A 20,069-nucleotide genomic window follows, 5' to 3' on the forward strand; every position below is an offset into this window, starting at 1 on the left:
TGTTTCAAGCTGTTACACCATGGCAAATGATCATTAGCAAGTGAGGGATACTGTGTAAGTAGCCACAGTCTCAGTGGCTGTTCTTCTTAGGATGGCATGTGGCTTAAAGTATCTTTTTTTGTTTTGTTTCTTTTTCCTATATGTACTGTGCTCGGTATTCTGAAAACCTGTCTTTTATTTTTTCCCCTGTATGTGTGTGTTCCAGTGACTTTGTAACATGCAAGACACTGATATCAGGGGGAGCTCCCCTGCTTTCCTCCGGCCTCAGAATGGGAGCAGTCACAGGTCTTCAGGGTACGTCCCAGGGAGAATTGCTCCACTCCGTCCCCCACCGCCCTCACAGAGCCATGCTGCAGCTGAATTTACTTCTGCAAGACAAGAAGCCCGGGCAAGACTCCCACCCTTACCAGTCAGTCAACACCGCCGCCAAGCAGAAGCCAACAGGCATAAAAATACTCTCATTTGCTTTGCCGTTTCTAGCCTCTCACTTTTTGTTGCACTGGGGATTTTTTTGGGAATAGCTTCAAAATATGCTCCAGACGGTAAGTCCTTTTCCGAACAAAATCACCCTAGAAGTTAGAATGATAAAACATCAAGATGAGTGTTAGAACTGCAAAAATAGGGTGCTTGCTGCAGTTTAACAGGAAGGGAAGCAGTGTTTTAGGGCTAAGAAGAGCATAGCAGTAAAGACTACTGGTGAGGGGAAAAAAGCATAAATGTTGTATCAGTGTAATTGTGTTTGTCTGCAGAAGTCTGAACTGTTCACAAATTGCAGGCAAAGTGAAATCCTGTCTGTTGAAGCAGTAACTATGAAGCAGTAAAAGAGTGTTCAAGTAAAAACATTTAAAAATCTGTGACACTTATAAAAACAGTATGTGTTTGCTTTGTTTATACACAAATCGGGTAGAGATCTTTTTGATCTACTAGCCCTGATTTTTTTTTTTCAGCTTATCTTAGAAAACTGGACAACTTTCATGGAATTTGGAAAACCTACCAATTGTTTCAGTGGTTATAAAGCATGAACAGGTGATATGATTAACCACTGATCAGTAAGCGTACATCTATCTGGACAAATACTGCTAGGAGTTGATGTGAGGTGCAGTAGCTAATGGTATAGTTTGGAGCATGCTGCAGTTTTGTGTTGATGTGGTTTGGGTAAAAACACAAGGCAGAAGTTGGGTTTCTAAAAACTAAGCAGGGCTTTGAATTGAAACTGTTGGCTATTGCACCACTATATACTTAGACTCTTCAGTGGCTTTTGGCACAGTAACTCAGAAGATTCTGTTTCCGAAGTCAGTGCAACACAGGCTGAACAAATCAGATAATCAATTGAAGATCTCAGATGACAGTATAAAATGAATGCACACATCCCACCACAGCGCTCTTGGGGGTGGGTTGTAGAGATCTGTTCTTGGGTGAAGTTACTGAGTTCTAATAATTATGAAGGAAAAAAAAAAAAAAAAGTGAGGGAGGGAGTAAATGGAAAGTTACTGCTATGTTGTTTTTCAGATCATGGTAACAGGGACACTTACTACAGTAAGTACTTCAGTTACAGCCCAGTTCCAGAGGAGACTAAAGGATGTCTTAGCCAGTTGACTCTGGGAAGTACTTTTCAGGGGGGAAACCTTTCTGTTTTGCTACCAACACTTTAACTTTTAATTCACTAAAGTTGTAGATTTTAATGATGGTTTTTGGAAGTAGTGGAATGTTATCCTGTGCTGTGGGATATGTAAAATAATGGTCCCTTTATGCTTTAAAAGCTGTGAAGATGTGAAAAAGATGTGAAGGAGCTGGCTTGCCTTTTTGCTTTTTAGTGTAAGTGGTTTTGGGAATGGTTTTGCTTCATCTGCAGTAGCTCATTCCAGAGGCATTGAATTGTGCGGCTTTTTTTGCACTGAGTGCATGGTCAGCACGTGGTTGATGGATCACAGCGGAAAGAGGGGTGAGGGCAGGAACACTGAGGATATTGCAGGAAAAGTTGCTGTCATACAATGAATGGGTTGGTTTTTTTTGTTTATGGTAAGGACTTGCATAAGGGCTAAGGATTTAGCACTAAACTAACTGCTTTCCTTCTGTCTCCTACTACTTCTTGCCAGGAGTTCGGGCCAGTTTTCAGCATTAATTTTTCCATTGACTTTCTGAAATTTCCTGGTGTTCTCCTCTAAAAAATCCCCAACATGCACCTATAGAATCCTTTGGAAACACTGACACGAGAAACTCTTACAGGCACCGAGGAAACTCTGGCTGAAATTTTCATCTTGCAATATTGTTGCAGCAACTCCCCCAAGAGTTTCCCAACAGATTGAAATATCAGTATGCTCAGCTCCAGCTTGGCACATGCAGTACTGCATCCAGTGCCACCGGTTCCAGCCAGGTGTGTTCTTAAGGGCTAATTGGAAATCCATATATTGTCAGTACTCTTAATAGCTGTTTTAAAAGACAGTGGAGGGAATGTGAGACTTGGTAGTAACTATGTGTAAATCCTAAACCTCCGGCATACCTTCCCCAAAGGGAAAATGATGCTTGTCGGCATTTCTGTTCCTGCCTGTCAGCTGGGCTTTTTCCTCCTTGGTTTTATCTTCCTTTCATCATCTTTTTTAATAAGGAGTCCTGAACACTACAGATCCAGGGAGAGCACTGGAAATGCAATTTCCTTCCCCATTTCCAGGGGCTTGTACTCAGGGTCAGGATGACAAGCTGAGGAAGTTTTCGGGGATAAGTTCTGCCTGGCCTTTGCAGCTGTCAGCTGGATCTTGACCAGGGTAAACAGGATTCTCAGAAGATTTAGCTGCCAAACTGTGATAAACTTCTGCTGAGCATAATGGAACACTGATAACTTTTTCCCAGAGGCCTTAAAATCTCTAGGCTTGGTGGCTAAGCAGGTAGATGTTTAGCTACATCTTGAGAACTGTTTCTTGCCTTTTCTTTTGCCAGGTCTTATATCCTTGCTGCAGCATATGGAAGGTTCTAGAATTACTTTAAAATTATTTTTTAGGGTGGGTTCTTTGGTTGGTTTGTGGGTTGTTTTTTTTCGGTTTGGTTTGGGTTTTTTTGGTTTGTTTTTTTTTCCTTCCACCATTAGCAAAAATCTCACTGCCTTCTCTGCCCACCCCACAAGTCTTACTAGAAGCTTTCTCTTATTAAGGAGAGCTGACCCAGTTCTACAAAAGTTCTCTGAAGCAGGGCTTGACTTACAGAATTTTCAGCAGGAGTGGTTATGTTGGCAAGGCCATAACTAGCTAACATTTTCTTGTCTGTGCTTCTGTTTTCATTTAACTGTAATTGTAGGGGCAATGACTGCGGTCAGTAAAATCTAATCAGTAATTTCAGAGGTAACATACAGTGAAGTACTAGATCCTTCATCACAGTATCACAGTATCACAGTATGTTAGAGATTGGAAGGGACCTCAAAAGATCATCTAGTCCAATCCCCCTGCCGGAGCAGGAACACCTAGATAAGGTTACACAGGAACGTGTCCAGGCGGGTCTTGAATGTCTCCAGAGAAGGAGAATCCACAACCCCCCTGGGCAGCCTGTTCCAGTGTTCCGTCACCCTCACTGAGAAGAAGTTTCTTCTCAAGTAAGTGGAACCTCTTGTGTTCCAGTTTGTACCCATTTCCCCTCGTCCTGTCATTGTTTGCCACTGAGAAGAGCCTGGCTCCATCCTCGTGACACTCCCCCTTTATATATTCATGTTTCCCTGCACCACACGGCAATTGCTAACGGAGAATTACAAATACATTTGCTGAGCACATCTAATCTGCTTGCTAAAAAGCTGATCCACCGTGCTTCAGAAGCATGTTTGCATTACAGGAGTGCCTGTTTCTGATGCTGAAGGCTTCCTTGCTGGATTGTTGTGTACACTAGGTAGAGTTTTCTTAGCTATTGCGCTATACCTCTTCTTTCTGACTCAACAGGAAAATTTACAGTTACTAGATCTTCTTTCCTGTGAATCACGCTAAGCAGAAATCATCAGGTTGCTGACTCATGGTTTCCTTGCATTGCCTTTTGCTGCCAGCCAGGAAATATGACTTTCTTCACAGTGCGCGTGTGTGGTGTCTGGGGGAAGGGGCTGCATGAGTCAGGCAAGAGACTTGCATTTTTCCGGTGGGTGCTCAGCAGTCTTGCTGATTGCAGTGCTTCTTGGCTTTCCCTCATGTGTTGAATTTAATTTTCCAAATGCTGTTTTCTTGGGATCCCCCCAAAAGATTTGCCTTTGGTTTTATTTTTATATTGGTACTTGGATGTCTTTTGCCCTTATGCAGTTCTGCTAAATTTTTCCCACTGGTAGTCAAATCTAGGTTTATGTGGGTTTCTTGAGTTGGAAAAGGTTTGAAATGAGGAGAGTAACACCAAAGGAAAAACATTTCTGTCAGCAAAACTAAAGCTGGCTTGTGTTAAACTTGTGGATAGGTTTTGCTTTCTTTAGATTGTGCAAGAATGGGCTATTGCTAATAGGTTTTTGCCCCCAAAGTTGCATAGCGCATGTGAGGGTGTTTTTCTCCAAAAGATAAGATGTGAAAAGGCTATTTTGACTGTTATTCTCAGTCTGGCTGCTAACCTGTTTGTTTTGGCATCTTTTTGTTCGTTCTTTTTTCTTAAGAAAAATATTTTCAGTTTGACTTTTGGCAAGAAAATCCAAGGAATATGCTTCCTGTTTCTGTTTTTGTAGTATGTCTATGCTGCTGCATTACTTGTCTGCTTAATATGCTAAAGATGTGCCTGTTGTGAATATTATATTACTGTAACTTCATCTGAAATCACGCAACCCTCTCACTTCTTGCTGCTGCTTCTCCTTTTCTGGCCTCGTAGTGTTATTGCCTGAGTAGTGCCAGACCTTCAGCAGGGTTTCAGCAAGGACTGCAAGTGTCACTGCTCTCGTGTGGTTTGTATCCTGATACTTAAGCTGCCTTCCTAAGGAGTACAAACTATGAGTTTAGACCCAAATGTCTGGTCTCCCAGGAAACTGCTCTAACCAGTAAGGTATTATACTAAATTTACTAAGGATGTCTTGTCCCTCTTTATCCCTTACCTGCAAACCTGCGTTGAAAGAAGTGATTTGGGTACGTAAAAGCAAGAAAGGATCAGCCTTTCTCACACAGGCAGAGGCCTTGAGGGAGGTGATACATTTAGATGTTTTACAACCATGTTAGTTGGCCTAGGTAGCTGGTCTAGAAGACCTAGTGCTCAGTGTGACCTGTGGATCTTAGTTCTTCCCACTTACCTCTCCTCATCCTTTATTACAGGTGATGTAGAAAATCTTGAAATAATCAGATGGGGTTCAAAAGTATTTATTGTCAACAGTATACGTTGACAGTTCAGCCTGTGATTACCACTAGTTTAATTCAATGTAAGAACACCTTCCACCCTTGAGAGTGTAGCCACCTTTTAGGTATCTTTTTGGCTGCTCAAATGCAAACAGTAGCAGTGGCTGCAGTATTGTAACCACAAGAGGAGCTGTAATCTTTTGTGGGTGCCTGGCTCTTTCTTGCTTGTGTTTATCATAATGCTGCCTTGATTGATACGGTGATGCTTGGTTTTTAAAAGCTGAATTTCACATTGTATTGCAGAGAACTGTCCCGATCAAAATCCTCGTCTTAAAAACTGGAGCCCTGGAAAAGATCCTGAAAAGAGAGTTTTTATTAAAAAAGGGGATTTGTTTCGTCTGAACGCAGACGCTACAGTACACTCCATAGTTATACAGGATGGAGGTATGAAATGGCAAGATCAACATCATGCTTCAGTTTACTGCATAGTTTTTACTTCTGTGATTACATGAAATACGTGTTGGAATTTTATGTTGCCAGCTTACTGAGCAGTTCTCTGCTTTTGCTTTCTAGCCTGCTACAAGGGCAGGAATATCATTAGAAAAATGAATGAGTACTGTAGAGTATTTTCAGTGGAGCATTGACATGCGTTTCTGTAGGATATAGTAAATCAAGACTTGTGTAGTAGCCTTTCTTGTAGATCTGGTTGTCTTCTAAAGGTCACTGTATGTTAGTAATTCTACCAAAATGTCACAAAAAATGAGGAATAAACCAACCAAATTCTTAGGTAATCACAATAGGTAGGAGTTACTTCCCCAGATATTCTTAAACATGCATAAGAGTGTAACAGCTTAATTCATGAATGTGGGAAAAAAAACTGTAGTTTTTCTGTTCTTCTTATTGCAGAACCTGGTTCTGTAAGTCTGTTGCAATTTTGGTTTGACCTACAGAAATTAAATTTTTTTTCTCCTTTAGGGTTACTTGTATTTGGTGATGATAAAGAAGGTTCTAAAAATATTACCTTGAGAACTCGATTTATCCTGATAAAGGATGGTGGAATGCTTCATGTTGGAGCAGAGAAATGCCGCTATAAATCCAAAGCAACTATTATTTTGTATGGGAAGTCAAACGAAGGTGCTGATGTGCCAGAATTTGGCCAAAAATTTATTGGTGTGGGCCCTGAAGGAACACTGGAGTTACACGGGCACCAGAAGTTATCCTGGACTCTTCTATCAAAGACTATGTATTTCTCAGGGCTGGCCTATGGTCATTATTCATTTAAAAAGAATTTTTCCCGAGGACTAAATGTGAGAGTGATTGATCAGGACACAGCAGAGGTTTTGGAAGTGCTGAAGTTTGACACTCATGAATTTTCAGAAGACAGCTTGAAGCTCCAGAACTTACTGAAAAATGGAAGTCCTGGTCGCATTGTTGCTATTGCTGTAGGAGATTCAGCTGCTAAAAATCTACTGGAGGAAACCAGAGTGACTATTCAAAATCTTCTGGGAAGTAAGTTTGTCAGAGGATTAAGTTACAGGTAAGTAGTTTATTTCCCTTTTTGTTTTGAGTGAAGATTAGATCTGATACGGATTCTGCCACCTTTGAGGCATTTGTTGAACTTTGGTGGTGTCTGTTCTTAAAGTCTCTGCAGGATTCTCAGTGTTGTATGTAGTACTGCAGTAGTAGAGTAGTAGTATTCAGTGTGCAGTAGTTTGATATTGGAGAAACTGATAGTTTTAGGTGTGTGTCTGATAGATTTTATAACTTGCTTGTAGTTGCTCTTGTTCAGTGTTCTTAGCAGAAATTCAAATGTATAACAAGGAATTTTTTCTTATTCAGACACACAGAAAAAGCTAGGTGAAGCTTTTAATGCATATGACTATGTTTGGAGGAGAAGCAAATGAAAGGCTAACTGAACACAGGGGGGAGATGCTAATCCTGTATAACAAATGGCATCTTATTTATACTTATGTGCTGTTGAAATGAAAGTGTGTAACCCCTCCACTGATTCTGCAGGGGAACTGATCTGTAAAAGTACTTTGCTACTTAATTACACTTGTAAGGTGTTTCTGCATCTTTTGACCCTTCTCTTCAGTTGGTTAGGTTTTGGATGGTAGGACAGTAGAAGAAGTGTAATAGGAATTACTAAATCAGGAAACTTAACTGCCATGCTGTTCATTCAGTTGTTGGAAATGACTTTTTGCAGTGCATGTTCTGAACTTGGCTTTGTGTTGCACAGGGTTGGAATACAAGTGAAAGGGACATCAACTCTCCAAACTAGGTGTTGGTTCATTCTTCAGCTTTCATTAAGATGGTGTTGGATAACCTGATTTTCCACTATTTCCAGGAAGTCAGTTGTTTAGTTTTTCTGTTCTGCTCTTACCCCTCACTATCCTTCAGCATCTGGGTTCCAGTCAGTTTCCTCCCTCTGCTTTGGCAGAGGCGGACTGTGGCGTCAGTCAGGATGACATGTTCTGACCTCTCTTCTCATCAGGAGCATGTTTCTGTCAGTGGTTGATGTAGGTATGCGGTCATGGGATGGAGAGTGCTTGCAGCACTGCCTCTGAAGCAGTTTGGGCAGAGGTGCTGAGACCTGTGGTAAGTACCAGCTCCTCAAAGCAGTGAAGCCTGTGTGGCGGTTGTTCAGCCACCATGACCTGACCTGGAGGTGTGGGTTTCAGGTGTTCATCTCTGCTCATGACCTCCATGCCAGCTTGTCTGATATGAGGAACTTTTGCCGCCTGCACCTGGGAAGAAGCAGCCTTTCTTCCTTCTCCGCTGAACTGATTGTTGTATCTTTGCATTAGTCAGTAGAAGCTCTTTAAGCACAGAAAATTGTCTTGTTCTGCCACAGAAGATGGGGGAGAAGCTCTCAAGTGCTTACTGAGGAAAAGCAGGGTCATTTTGTTAAGCCTGTAAAGCTAGTGAAGGAGGATTTTGGCATGGAGGTGAATACTCTCTTATCCTTCTCTTCTTCTGCCTCTTCCTGCATGCATTAAATATCTTAATACTTATTTTAAATGCTGGTATGTGAAATGTTCAGCTTGTTTGCTGCTGCTACTGAAAAGCTGTCCCAGTATGTACTGTTCCTATGAACAGGTTAACTCTAAACAGTTTCATTTGGCCTTTTAATCCCAATCAGCAGGAACATCATGAGGGGACTGAAATAAAGGCAGCTAAACTGAAGGTGGTTTAGTATCTGCCTCTGAATCAATCATTAGCAACAAACTACAGTCCAGCTAGCAGACACTGTTTTCAAATGGGCTGAGTGATTCAACTTAAATGATGCAAAATTGTTCAGCTTTTTAATAGATGATCTCAACTGCTTCCTCTACACAATTATGGCATTACAGAGCAGTAAAGGAAAGCAAAATAGTCTTGTTTTCTGAACTTAGTGGCATGTGGCTATTTTGGGTTCTTTCATTTACAAAAACTTGGATGCATTGAGCAGAGCATCCTTGCTACATGCTGGTGCCAGCAAGGCAGGGGGGAACTAAAAGCCCTTGGTCTCAGCCTTCAGAAACATCGAGAGGATGATCCCTCATGCAAAGGTTGTTTAGCAGTATGCGGTTCCTTTCCTGGGTCTGAGCATCTTGAAAGGTTCAAAAGGTGTTGCTTGTCCAGTACAGTGATTGCTGGCAGCTGCTGATGGTGGTATCCATCTCTCCAGACCCGATGCCCGCATGGTATGTCACCTGGGACCCTGGCCACCATGCTGTCAGGGCTGCAGGCTATAGCAGAAACATGGGCATTAGCTCCTAGTCCTTCTGTGCCCCAGTAAAGCTGTGTGGGACTAGGATCCTGTATCACTTCTGTCCTCATCTCTTGCAATTTGCTTTTGGAAAAAATGAATCTTGTTGAATGTTGTGCTAAAAACCTACCTTAAAGTCTTCTCTGTCAAGAGCTCTTCTATTTGCCAATCTGTATGTAGGACATCCAGTTACATTACGCTATGTTTCTTTTCAATGAGGTCTACCCATTTTTCTTCTGCATTTTGGTTACATTTTAAAATGAATTTGGAAGAGCAGACTAAGAATTATTTATGATTTCTGTGCTCCTTCTTTCGTCTTTTATCTGTTTGTGAAGAATTTGTTAAGACCATTGTATTTGAATATTTATTTTTGTTTTTTTTCACAGGCAAGCCTGGGCTTTTGTTGGTGTCATAGGTGGTGGAAATTCTTCCTGTAATGAATCAGTGAGAAACTATGAAAATCACAGCACCGGTGGGAAAGCTCTTGCTCAGAAAGAATTTTTCACAGTGGATGGTCAGAAGTTCGTTGTGAGAGCTTACAGCGAATGGAACGATGGTAGGAAAGTGTTTTGTGAAATCCTGCAGTTGGGGAAGAAGTAAAAAATACTGTGTATACTTTTTTGCTGGGGCTGTTGCTTACAGTTTAATATTCTGAGTCCTGCTGTAAGATGTATTTTCCTTTTTCCTTGCTATGAATGAAGTGTAAGAACACAGTTCTTTTTCAGTACAACCTATTTCTCAATCTATTCGTATACAGGATGTGAACAGCATAACATTGAGTCTTCATTTTAAATATATTTAGATAAAGAGTCTTACAGAAGGCTGAAAGAATTTGGTATTTTTCTTTTAGTAATTTGTCAGTCATGTATTTTAACTCTAAGGTTCTGATATGTTGATTATGATCCTTAAAAGAAAACTTGGTAGAAGCCAAGGTAAAGTGTTTTATTCTGTTGCTGTTTGATGCTGAAATTCAGGCAACTTTTTGCATACCAAGTTGGTAGCTGGACCTACAGATTGTTGCCATATGATATTCATTATTTTATTTTATTTTTAAATTCATAGTTTTGTCTTTTCCTTTTGTTTTATTTAAGGTTAGCCAAATAAGCAGGCTATAATGGTATCTCACATGGGTATGTTTCAGAGCAGGATTGTACTTTAGGGGGCTTTGGAGCTGGTGAAATCGCATGCATATTCTGTTAGTACCTTCTTGGCAATGGTTTCATATAAAGATGAATATAATCTTATATTGTGTTTGCCTTATTCATGTTTTTTGTTTGTTTGTTTTTGTGTTTGTTTGTTTGTTTTGTTTGGTTGGTTGGTTGGTTTTGTTTTTACTTAGGTGTCCCAATTTCAGGCTTCCAGGTGGAAGCTGTAGGTGGAGTGATTCTGAATCTCCTGGATGATGTTAGTGGTTGGAAGCCTGGAGATCGGATTGTGGTTGCAAGCACAGACTATTCAATGTATCAGACAGAGGAATTCACCCTTCTTCCCTGCCCCGAGTGTACCAGATATCAGGTCAAAGTCAAAGGTACGAGAGCAGTCACCGCTTGAAGATCTGTGTGAATTAAGTATTCACAGTAGCACACTCCAGCCAGTTCCTTTCAGTGGGAGCAGTAAAGAACAGCCTTTTCGCCTGCTTCTTTGTGGCTTTTTTGCTGTATACAGGAATGGGTGCTTCTTGCTGAAAAATTGCTCTGTATCATGTCAGGTCTGCCTCACAGCTTACCATACTAACTTTTCTTTCTCATTTCTTCCCAGGCTCATTGAATGCTTTAGTTTTCTTCCAAGAGGATTATGCTTGTTTTCCTTTCTTGGTTCCTTTCTGTCTTTTCACTAGGTTTCTTTATACGTGCTTGAATGGGTGTTGTGGTCATTACCATTTCCTTTGCCTTTAGTGCCCTTCCCATCTTTTGAAGTGTTACCATTACAATTTTTTCTGGAGAAAGAAGATAAAAAAAAAAAAAAAGAAGAAAAATGAAAATGGCAGTCTTTGAACCTGTCTCTTTTCTCCCTCCCCCTTCCCACAGTTCCCTCTCCACACCCCATCAGCAGAATGGTTATGAAATAAGTGGCACTTCTAGGCCTCTGCTCACACAGGATATCCCTGAGTAGTTGCAGTCTGTTTTTTCTTTGGGCGTGATATGTGCAAAATGATCATGCATGTTGTTGACTGTTTCCTTTTTTATTATCTGAGTCATTTTGCTTGACTTCACAAGAGCCTCCCATGGGACTGGCTCCCCAGCTCTGCTAACATCTGTGTTTTCCTTCTGCCATTCCATGCCCACCCTTCGTCAGCACCCTCCACCCTGATGTCCCACCAGCCTCACGTCTTAAGCTGGTGCTGCCTTCTGATGGGCTGCAGAATCACTTTGCAGCAGAAACTAGTTAGTGTGGTACTTTGCAGTTAGTTTGCAGCAGCCAACCAGTGTTCTTCAAGGGTCAGGTTTTGTCCCATTCACCTCTGTTGGGTGCATGTTCCTCTTCTTCAAACTATTCTCCTCTTCCTCTGTTCTTGGAAGTTTTCTGTAAAGGCCCTCAAACTTTCCAGTTCCTCCATGTCTTAAGGGACTGCCAGACTTTGCAGTGTGATTTCATCCCACAGCATTCACTAGTATGGGTGACATGTGTTCTGCTGCATTGTGAAGCCCCAGACATGGAAAAAGTATATCTGAGTTTACCTTATGTATCAGAGAATGCCAGGGTGCATGAAGCCACAGAGCTTATCTAGTGCCATCAAGCATGACACTTGCAGGGCTTTGTTCTGAAGTGTCTTGAAAGGTGTTTGTTATTTAGTATAGTATTTAAAACACCAAGCTTAACTTGAAGATTGGAGTATGAAGTTTAAGAAGGTTTTTGTCACCACTGAATAGTGTATGTGGAAACTCTGTTTTGTCTTGGAAATCATGTGTTGTGAAAAAGCAGCTATTAAAGGATTTTAAAACTGTATATTTTAAGATTTACAATATGTCATGAAATACAAGATTTTGGCCTTTTTTTTTAATAAATGCTATATGAACTATGTACAGATCTTTAAAAGATGTTAAAAGAGATGAACTGTCTTGTCTTTTTTTTTTTTTTTCACCCCACTATCAAGTGTCCTTTGTCACAGTAATGTATACTGTTGAAAAAAAATCCTCAAACCACCTTATATATTAATTCCACAAAGAATGATTTTTCCATGGAATGGCAAACTTGACATACAGGAGAACTTACCAGCTTATGAAATTATTTCTTGTATATTTTTTTGCTAGATTTTTTAGCTATTTTGACCCCTTGGTATTAGGACAACTAAAGTGCAATGTTTCGTAGGAGGCCTAGTTGCTCTTTGCTCTTTATGTGTTTATGTATGCTGGTCAAGTATAGGGAGAAACAATAGAGTAGGACTTCAAGGAAAGGATTGTAGACCCATTTACAGACATCTGTTGTCTTTTGAAACCTTCAGCATCAGGGATAGCATTAATACCACTCATGGTTCTGCTTCATATTGTGGTAATGACCAGTTTAGGCTTGTATCCTTTTGTAAGCTTTGAAGGAACAGAGATAATCTTTATTCAGGGAACCAGTAAATGAAAAAAAAAAAGCCCACCAAACTTAAACAAAAGCCCTCCCAAAAAATCCCAATAAAACAACAACCACCAAAAAAAACCCAACTCAATCCAAAACCAAGCAAACAAACAAAAAAAGAGAGAAAAGTATTTCTAAAATCTAAACACATAAATCCTTTTTTTTTTTTTTTAAGGTTTATTGGACCAGATAATTTTCTCAGTTTGCATAGACAAATAAATTACTGTTTCCATGGAAGAACAGTATAAAACCAGAGTATCTTATTTTCCTAATTTTAGTTTGTGTCTTCAGAATAACTATCCAGGAAAAAGCAAAATTAGTTATGAGGGTAAATCCTTTTTCTTTCAGAGAGGTCTGAATTAAGTCTTTTCTAGAGGTGTTTTCAGTTCTCAATTTTTCTTCAAAACAGATTAAGCAGCCAGCATCTTTTTTCTTTTAAGGCAAATGCACATCTATGTTGCAAAGAATGGTTTGGATTGAAAGGAACCTTAAGATCATTCAGTTCCAACCCCGTTGCCATGGTCAGGGACACCTTCCAGTAGATCAGGTTGCTCAAAGCCCCATCCAGCCTGGCCTTGAACACGGCCATGGTTGGGGCAGCCACATTTCATCAAAAATTTTCTAGATACATTGGATTCATTTAATCTTTTTTCTTTATCCTTGTATGTTCACAAAATGTTGGACTGAAATTAAGATGCACTTGCAAATAAAATTTTTGGATTTGTTTAGGATTAATTGTTTTACTAAAATGAAAAATATGCAGGCAGTGTATTGGTTTGGAAACATGGAGTAGCATACTTGTTTCATCATCCTGCAAGACGCTTAAATGTCAGAGTCAAACACAGCCTGGGATTTGGTGTTAGCTGGGTTAATGTTTATTATTTAACAATTATGTGGGTTTTTTCTGCCTTAGCATAAGAAAGCTGAGACAATAGCATGTTAAGGTATTGGAATGCACAGGTTTTGTTGCTACAGTTAACTTGTTTATAATGTAAGGTTTTCTTGTTTGGTTGTTTTTTTAATTAATGACAATTTTTTTTTTTTGGTCTGCTTTTCCTTCCTGCTTCAAACCGGTTTTGGACAGAAAATCCTCAGTTTCCTCATGTAGGAGAAGTTATTGATGGAGTGGACATGAGGGCAGAAGTCGGAGTTCTTACAAGAAATATCTTAATCAAGGGAGAGACTGCAGATGCCTGCTACCGTGAAAAGGAGTGCCAGTTCTTCAATTATGATACATTTGGTGGACATATAAAGGTATGAAAAGCATTTTAAAGTAGCTTGCTGTCATGTAAAGGTATAGTGAGAACAAAAAGATGCTAAACTTAGAAAAATTAAAGACTATTGATTCATATAGTTGCTTTATGTAGAAATGACTTTATTCTCAGTTTTCCCCAAATGAGATTTACCTTATCAAGACTTCATCTGCAGAATTGGAAGAAGAGATAACAGTGCATGAAATGGTCAGCACATTCCACAAGGCTGTATGGCAGGCATTAAACCTTAAAAGTGATGTCCATGCCTGTGCATCCTGTGACATTGTAAAGTAAAATTTGATCTCCCTTTTCTCCCTTCATTTCCCTGCCTTTCTGCACTGAATCCTACAGATGTGCTTTATCTGAAATTGGGCACGAGGGACACATGGAGAGGAAAGAAACTGGACCATGGTGTTTTTTTATTTAACTTACTTATTTTTTATGGAAAGTACTAATTACTAAGGTTATGTAAAGGAAACTGCTTCTAATTTCTTGTACTACCATAAACATAAAGAAAACTGAGGAAAAGTAGTACTAAAGAAACTAAACTTGTATTCACTTACATTTTTAGATGAAAGGATTAGCAGCAGTCTGTCAGTTCTTCAGTGATGCTGGAAAAAGTTTGAGGCCTTGTATTTTATATGCAAAGGCATTTGTGCTCATTATGTGCTAGTCACAGTTTAAAGCTCTCTTTCTAATATGTTTGCATGCAGATTTTAATTTTCAGCAGTGAGCATAATGGTGGGAAAGAAAATATGCCCTTTCCCTACTGTGTGGCAGCTTTTGTTTTGTGGAAGAGAAGTAGGTGGGCTCAAGGCACTCTTTTGTGTTTAAGATAACGCAATGAAAGAAGATAATAACAAGCTGTGAATCTTGCAAAGCATGACCTTCATTGCCACAATAGCACAAATACAGCAGACCCTTCAGATGTCTGGCAGACAGAACAGAAAACAAACATTTTGGGTCATCAAAGTTGTCAAACTGTTCCCAGGAGACTGTTCTGAGTAGCTGAGTGTCTGCTGCCAAACTTAGACCTTAGCTAAAAGCATTTTCAGTTTATGTTAATCTTGCAGTGCTTAAGCAGGAGGGCAGGCACTAGCAAATGTTAATGGCCTAAGGGGTTTTGATCATTCTGGATTTTCTGATGGTCACTGGGATAGTGGGATAAAGGAGGCTTACTGGCAATGAGGAGAGATGCTTATTTGTAGTTTTATGACTGCATTAGTGCAGTTAAAATGTTAACAGTAGGAAATTTCTGAGATGCCTGCTTCTGATAATCTCCCTGATATTTAGGCATACAAACCTTAGGAGTGCAAGGGAAAGGGGTGAACTCCATGCTACTAGTTTCTCTCAAGGACAAAGTACATATGAAAATGATTAGTTTTAGTAAATACTCACTACAAGTAAGTTAATAAAATAACAAAAAAGGCTTTCTTTCTTAGTTTAGCTACTTGCAGTTTAGCTGTTGCACTTGGTTTCTGTTTTCATAGCAGGTTAGGTGGAAGAAAATACTACTGCTTTCCTATGTTACGGCTACAGCTCCATTATGTTTTTACTTTGTACTAGGGAGTGTTATGTGAAATTGAAGGCAGTTTTATATCTCCCTATATAAAGAAGTTCCTCAGGAGTGCTGTGTCCAGTTTTGCAAAGATGATGTAGATGCACTAGGGTGGGTCCAGTAAAGGTGGTGTATTGGGAGCAGGTGATGATGAGTGAGGAGGAGCTGAGAGAACAAGCCTTGTTTGGTCTGGGCAAGGTGGATATTCCTGCTGTCTTCAGGAACAGAGGAGGGTTCAGACAGGCAAGAGCAATTCTTGGAGGCAAACAGGTAGGACAAGAGGCAATGGGACCAAGCTTCAACAAGACAAATTCCTATTAGATACTAGAAAAATGAAAGGGAGAGAACCAATGAACATCATATGAGCATCTCTCTTTCAGGAGCTATTCCTTGGGCAGTGTGCTGAGCAGCAGGCTTAAAGTTGACCCTGTGCTGAGTTGGCAAATGGACCAGATATGAATCTGGATGTGAGGGCAATTTGGCTGCAACAGTCACTCCATTTATAGCCAAGGTTGATTTAGCTGGTCTGGCTGCCTAGGCAGATGTCCCCTTCCTCCCTCACTATTCCGTGTGCATCCCTCCCAGAGTTGCACGCTCTGTCAAAGTGGACAACTTTCCTTGACAGAGATGTACTGTTCATGGGTCAAGAGTATATGGTAGCTGTTCTCCCCTGCTAGAGCCTACAAACAAGCTCAAGGTCCAGTTGTAGGAGAACGTAGGGTAGTTAAGCTTCCAAGACTGTAGACACATCAAGGTGAGAAGCTGCATTGGGTAGTCTGCCATTGCTTTAATATATTCTCCTATGATGTTCTCCTGGAGAAACTGGCTGCTTAAGGCCCTGGATAGGTGTATTCTTTGCTAGGTAAAAAACTGGAGATCACCGAGAGGGTGGTCAGGCATTGGAACAGGCTGCTCAGGGAAGTGGTGGAATCACCGTCCTTAGAAGTATTCAGAAAAGTATATCACTGAGGGCCTCATCTTCCAGGGTTTAGTGGTATACTTGGCAGTCCTGGGGTAAAGGTTGGATTTGACAATCTCAAGGTCTTTTCCAACCTAGTTGACTCTATGATTCTAGTTATCTCAGGAGGTTCTTTTGAATATGTATTATTCTGTGACATTATTCAGCTAAGCCTGTCCCAGGCTATACTGTGGGCTACATAGTGCAGCTTCAGTATAGGTAGGCCCTGATATGGGTGGCTTTTGTATATTTGGACAGTATGTAAAGGATATTTAACATGCTAGCTTGTAAAGACCAAACAGTAAAGTGTGACAATATATCTGATTAAAATTGCTCTGATTTAGCCACATGGAGATTTAGCTTTTACTCTTCTTTATGAAGGACACTGTTTTGTGAGGCAGGATATTGAGCAAGACAGTAGAGATTGTTCTGTATTTCATTGTGTTGGCCTGTGGTAACTGTACACCTGACTTCTGTACATCCAGTATAAATGATGTATTAACTTAAATTTCCATTGGTTAAAAAGCAAATAGTGGTTATTCATTATTGACTTCTCGTGATACTTTTAGATTTTGAAGAATTTTACATCTGTTCATCTCTCCTATGTGGAATTGAAGCAAATGGGCCAGCAGCAGATTGGAAGTTACCCTGTTCACTTTCACCTTTGTGGGGATGTGGATGAAAAAGGAGGTTATAGTTTTAAGACTTACCTGGAAGGTCTTTCCATTCACCACTGTTTTTCCAGATGTGTGACTATTCATGGGACTAATGGCTTGCTGGTAGGTGCAAGGAGAGTAAAACATACTGTGTTGAAATAAATGTTACAAAGACCTTTTAGAGCAAAAATAGTCCTCTTCCTTCTTCAAGTTCAATTCTCAGAAATGTTTTTTTATTGCAACAACTAAATGAATACATGAAACTAACTTATTTTTAACAAATCTCACCACTTTGTTTTTTTTCGGATTGTTCCAGGCAGCTAAGCTCTCCAGACACAGTAGTATATTTGTAAGGGATAAATAAAACTATATGCTTGAGTTATCTGAGCTGCTGATCTGGAAGCTTCACTCTGCAGCTGTGCCAAGATAGTAAACCTAGAGGGTACTTGTCAAATAAATCTCAGTAATTGCTGTTGCCACTGACATAATGAACTTGTATTTCTGCAGATAAAGGACACCATTGGCTACGACACACTAGGTCACTGTTTCTTCACAGAAGATGGCATTGAGCAGAGGAATACTTTATTCCACAACTTGGGGCTAGTCACAAAACCAGGCACTCTTCTTCCTACAGATAGAAACAGCAGTATGTGTACTATTATTAGGGATAAAGTTTATGGCAGTTATATCCCAGTGCCAGCCACAGACTGCATGTGAGTATTTCAGGGTGAAAAAATAAAAATCAAACCAGCTGCAGCAGCTAAACGGCTGCTATCTCTTGACAATATACAGATGGGAACATTTTTATGTATAATTTAAAGAGTGCAGACACCTTAAATGGAGTTAGTGTTTAGTCTTTTATTAAGGAGAAAAAATAAGTTGTTTTGTAGGAAGACTGTTGTGTTTTGCAATACTTGCTCAGCAGACTTTTAAAGCAGCGTGTTTACTTCTTTAAAAGGAATGCACTTTCTCAAGTCACCAATAGTTTTTCTGCACAAGACTAATCTCTTGTAGAAGTTTATTAAAGCAGTTTATCATAGCACAGAATATCTGAACAGCATTAAATAAAACACTGTGCATTGAATGATTATTTTTGATTTCTAAATGGGGAGGGTGTAATTTTTATTTTATATATGAAGTAATGACTTTAGCCATCAGTTTAGTTTTTTTTCTGATGTGTTTGTTACAAAGGTGAGATATTTTTGTAGGAGTTACACTTTTTTTCCATAATAACTTCTTTTGGAATAATATTTCAGGGCAGTTTCGACATTCTGGATTTCTCATCCCAACAATCATCTTATAAATAATGCAGCAGCAGGATCACAGGTGAGGCATATGGAGGTAATTTAACATGAACTACTCAATGCCACTGGTACTTGTAAAATCTATAACATTTACACTTCCAAAACTAAATACATTTTTATATATGACTGTGTTCTTTTTAAGTTTGGCAGCATACTGGCATTACAGTTTTGACCAGGTGTGCATTTAAGTCTTTGTTGTTGCTGGAACAGAGGAGATCTCTTCCTCTTTGTAGTCAGTAGACCTGCCAATAGTGTCAGTAAGTATATGTACAAATAGATCCTTTTATTTCCAAAGAACTAATACATTTCATATTAAGGCTTTTGTATTTTCTGTAGCTTGTTATGAGTTTACTGTGTGACTGCTTTGGAAGATTTATCCATAGCTGTATTTATTGATATGAAAAATGACTACAAAAAAATGTTTATTGTGTAAGAAACAGCTAAAACACTTTTATTGTCAGTTAGTCATTTGTTTTCCAGTCTGACTGCTGATATGGTTTTGCTTGTTGTGTGTCTTACATTACTGCAAATCATTTGTCATAGCTGCTTGCAAAGTAAAGCTGAACTACTCAGTATGTTGTGGAGGAGGGGGCCTGACGTATGTTCTACACTGGATGAAAGGCTGTTACCTGCATGGTTTTGAGTGAATTGTTTTGAAGAGATCAATGGGAATGGAAAACAGGCAAGATGGCTGTTGTTGCAAAGGCTCCAGTACTGGAAGTAGAATATGAATGTGTGTCATTGTATTCTTAGGCACAGAATACTGTTATTAATAGAACAGGGTTCAAAATGTTTAAATGAGTTAAAGTATCTAAAGTATTAAAATTGCCTTAGAAAGTTTTGTTCTGTGTTTTGTCTTTTTTTTTTTATTTTATTTTGGTTTGGTTTTTGGAGGGTTTTTCGGGGGGGGGGGGGGGCTGTTTGTTTATTTTGCTTTTGGACAAACTTTTCTAGTTGACTGTCTACCACTAGGATGGATCTGGACACCCTTATCAAACCAACCAGTGCTAGGACTCTGGCAGGCGGAGTAGGCATGCCACGACAAATGTCAGCCTCATCCTAAACACAGCTATTCTGTAAAGCCGGTGCTTCTAGTTCCAAAGTCACAGATAGTTTGGAGGTGGGTTTGAGGAAGGCAGATCCAAGAGAAAAGTTGTGCTGTGATGCAAAGATATACTGGTAATGGTTTTCATGTAAACCCGTTTAGAAGTTTACAAAAGCATTCTCCTCTCTTGGCTCTTCATGGCTCAAGCTAGGTGCATACAGTGGGGGAAAGCAAACCTAAGTTTGAGAACAAATCACAGCAAACCTAGGCCAGGTTGGAGAGGGGTTTTAGCACCGTGGTCTAGTGGAAGGTGTCCCTGCCTATGGCAAGAGGTTTGGAACCAGACGATCTTTAAGGTTGCTTCTATCCCAAACTAGTCTGTGATTCAGTGCGATGTTTTTCCATTTTTCCTGCTTTATGTAATATTGCTTTACCTTGTATTAGCATTGCAGGTTAAGTTAAAGCTTCCTTGATGTACTGTTCAAAACCTGCAAGGTCTTTTTCTGCTTCTGTAGTGTATCGCAGTAAATGTCTCTCCTTCTGTTACCAGAATGCGCATGGTCAGAGCAAGCGTTTGTGTGTTTGGCCACTCTTAATATACCTCTGTTGCAAAGGAACTACAACTTCTTATGTTTCAGAAACAGAATACTCCAACGGTGTTGATACAAATTCTGCAGTGTAGAGCTTTTGCTGGTTTAAACTATAACAATTCA

General features: G+C 39.8%; 1 protein-coding gene across 3 annotated transcripts in view; it reads left to right on the forward strand.

Annotated features, from left to right (window-relative positions):
* CEMIP2 (cell migration inducing hyaluronidase 2) overlaps positions 1-20,069 on the forward strand; it is a 61,099-nt gene that overhangs the window by 19,895 nt on the left and 21,135 nt on the right. For all 3 annotated transcript variants that reach the window (XM_061365327.1, XM_061365325.1, XM_061365326.1), the window contains exons 2-10: positions 206-542; positions 5,571-5,711; positions 6,243-6,804; positions 9,405-9,574; positions 10,358-10,546; positions 13,667-13,836; positions 16,921-17,130; positions 17,515-17,720; positions 18,264-18,333. In XM_061365327.1, the coding sequence (XP_061221311.1) occupies positions 218-542; positions 5,571-5,711; positions 6,243-6,804; positions 9,405-9,574; positions 10,358-10,546; positions 13,667-13,836; positions 16,921-17,130; positions 17,515-17,720; positions 18,264-18,333 (2,043 nt within the window). In that variant the 5' untranslated portion in view covers positions 206-217. The remainder of the gene's footprint in view (positions 1-205; positions 543-5,570; positions 5,712-6,242; positions 6,805-9,404; positions 9,575-10,357; positions 10,547-13,666; positions 13,837-16,920; positions 17,131-17,514; positions 17,721-18,263; positions 18,334-20,069) is intronic.

Source organism: Neopsephotus bourkii, unplaced genomic scaffold, assembly GCF_033783945.1.
Source record: "Neopsephotus bourkii isolate Nb327-2 ecotype Australia unplaced genomic scaffold, CSIRO-AGI_Nbou_v1 NB_1281, whole genome shotgun sequence".
Lineage (NCBI taxonomy): Eukaryota > Metazoa > Chordata > Aves > Psittaciformes > Psittacidae > Neopsephotus > Neopsephotus bourkii.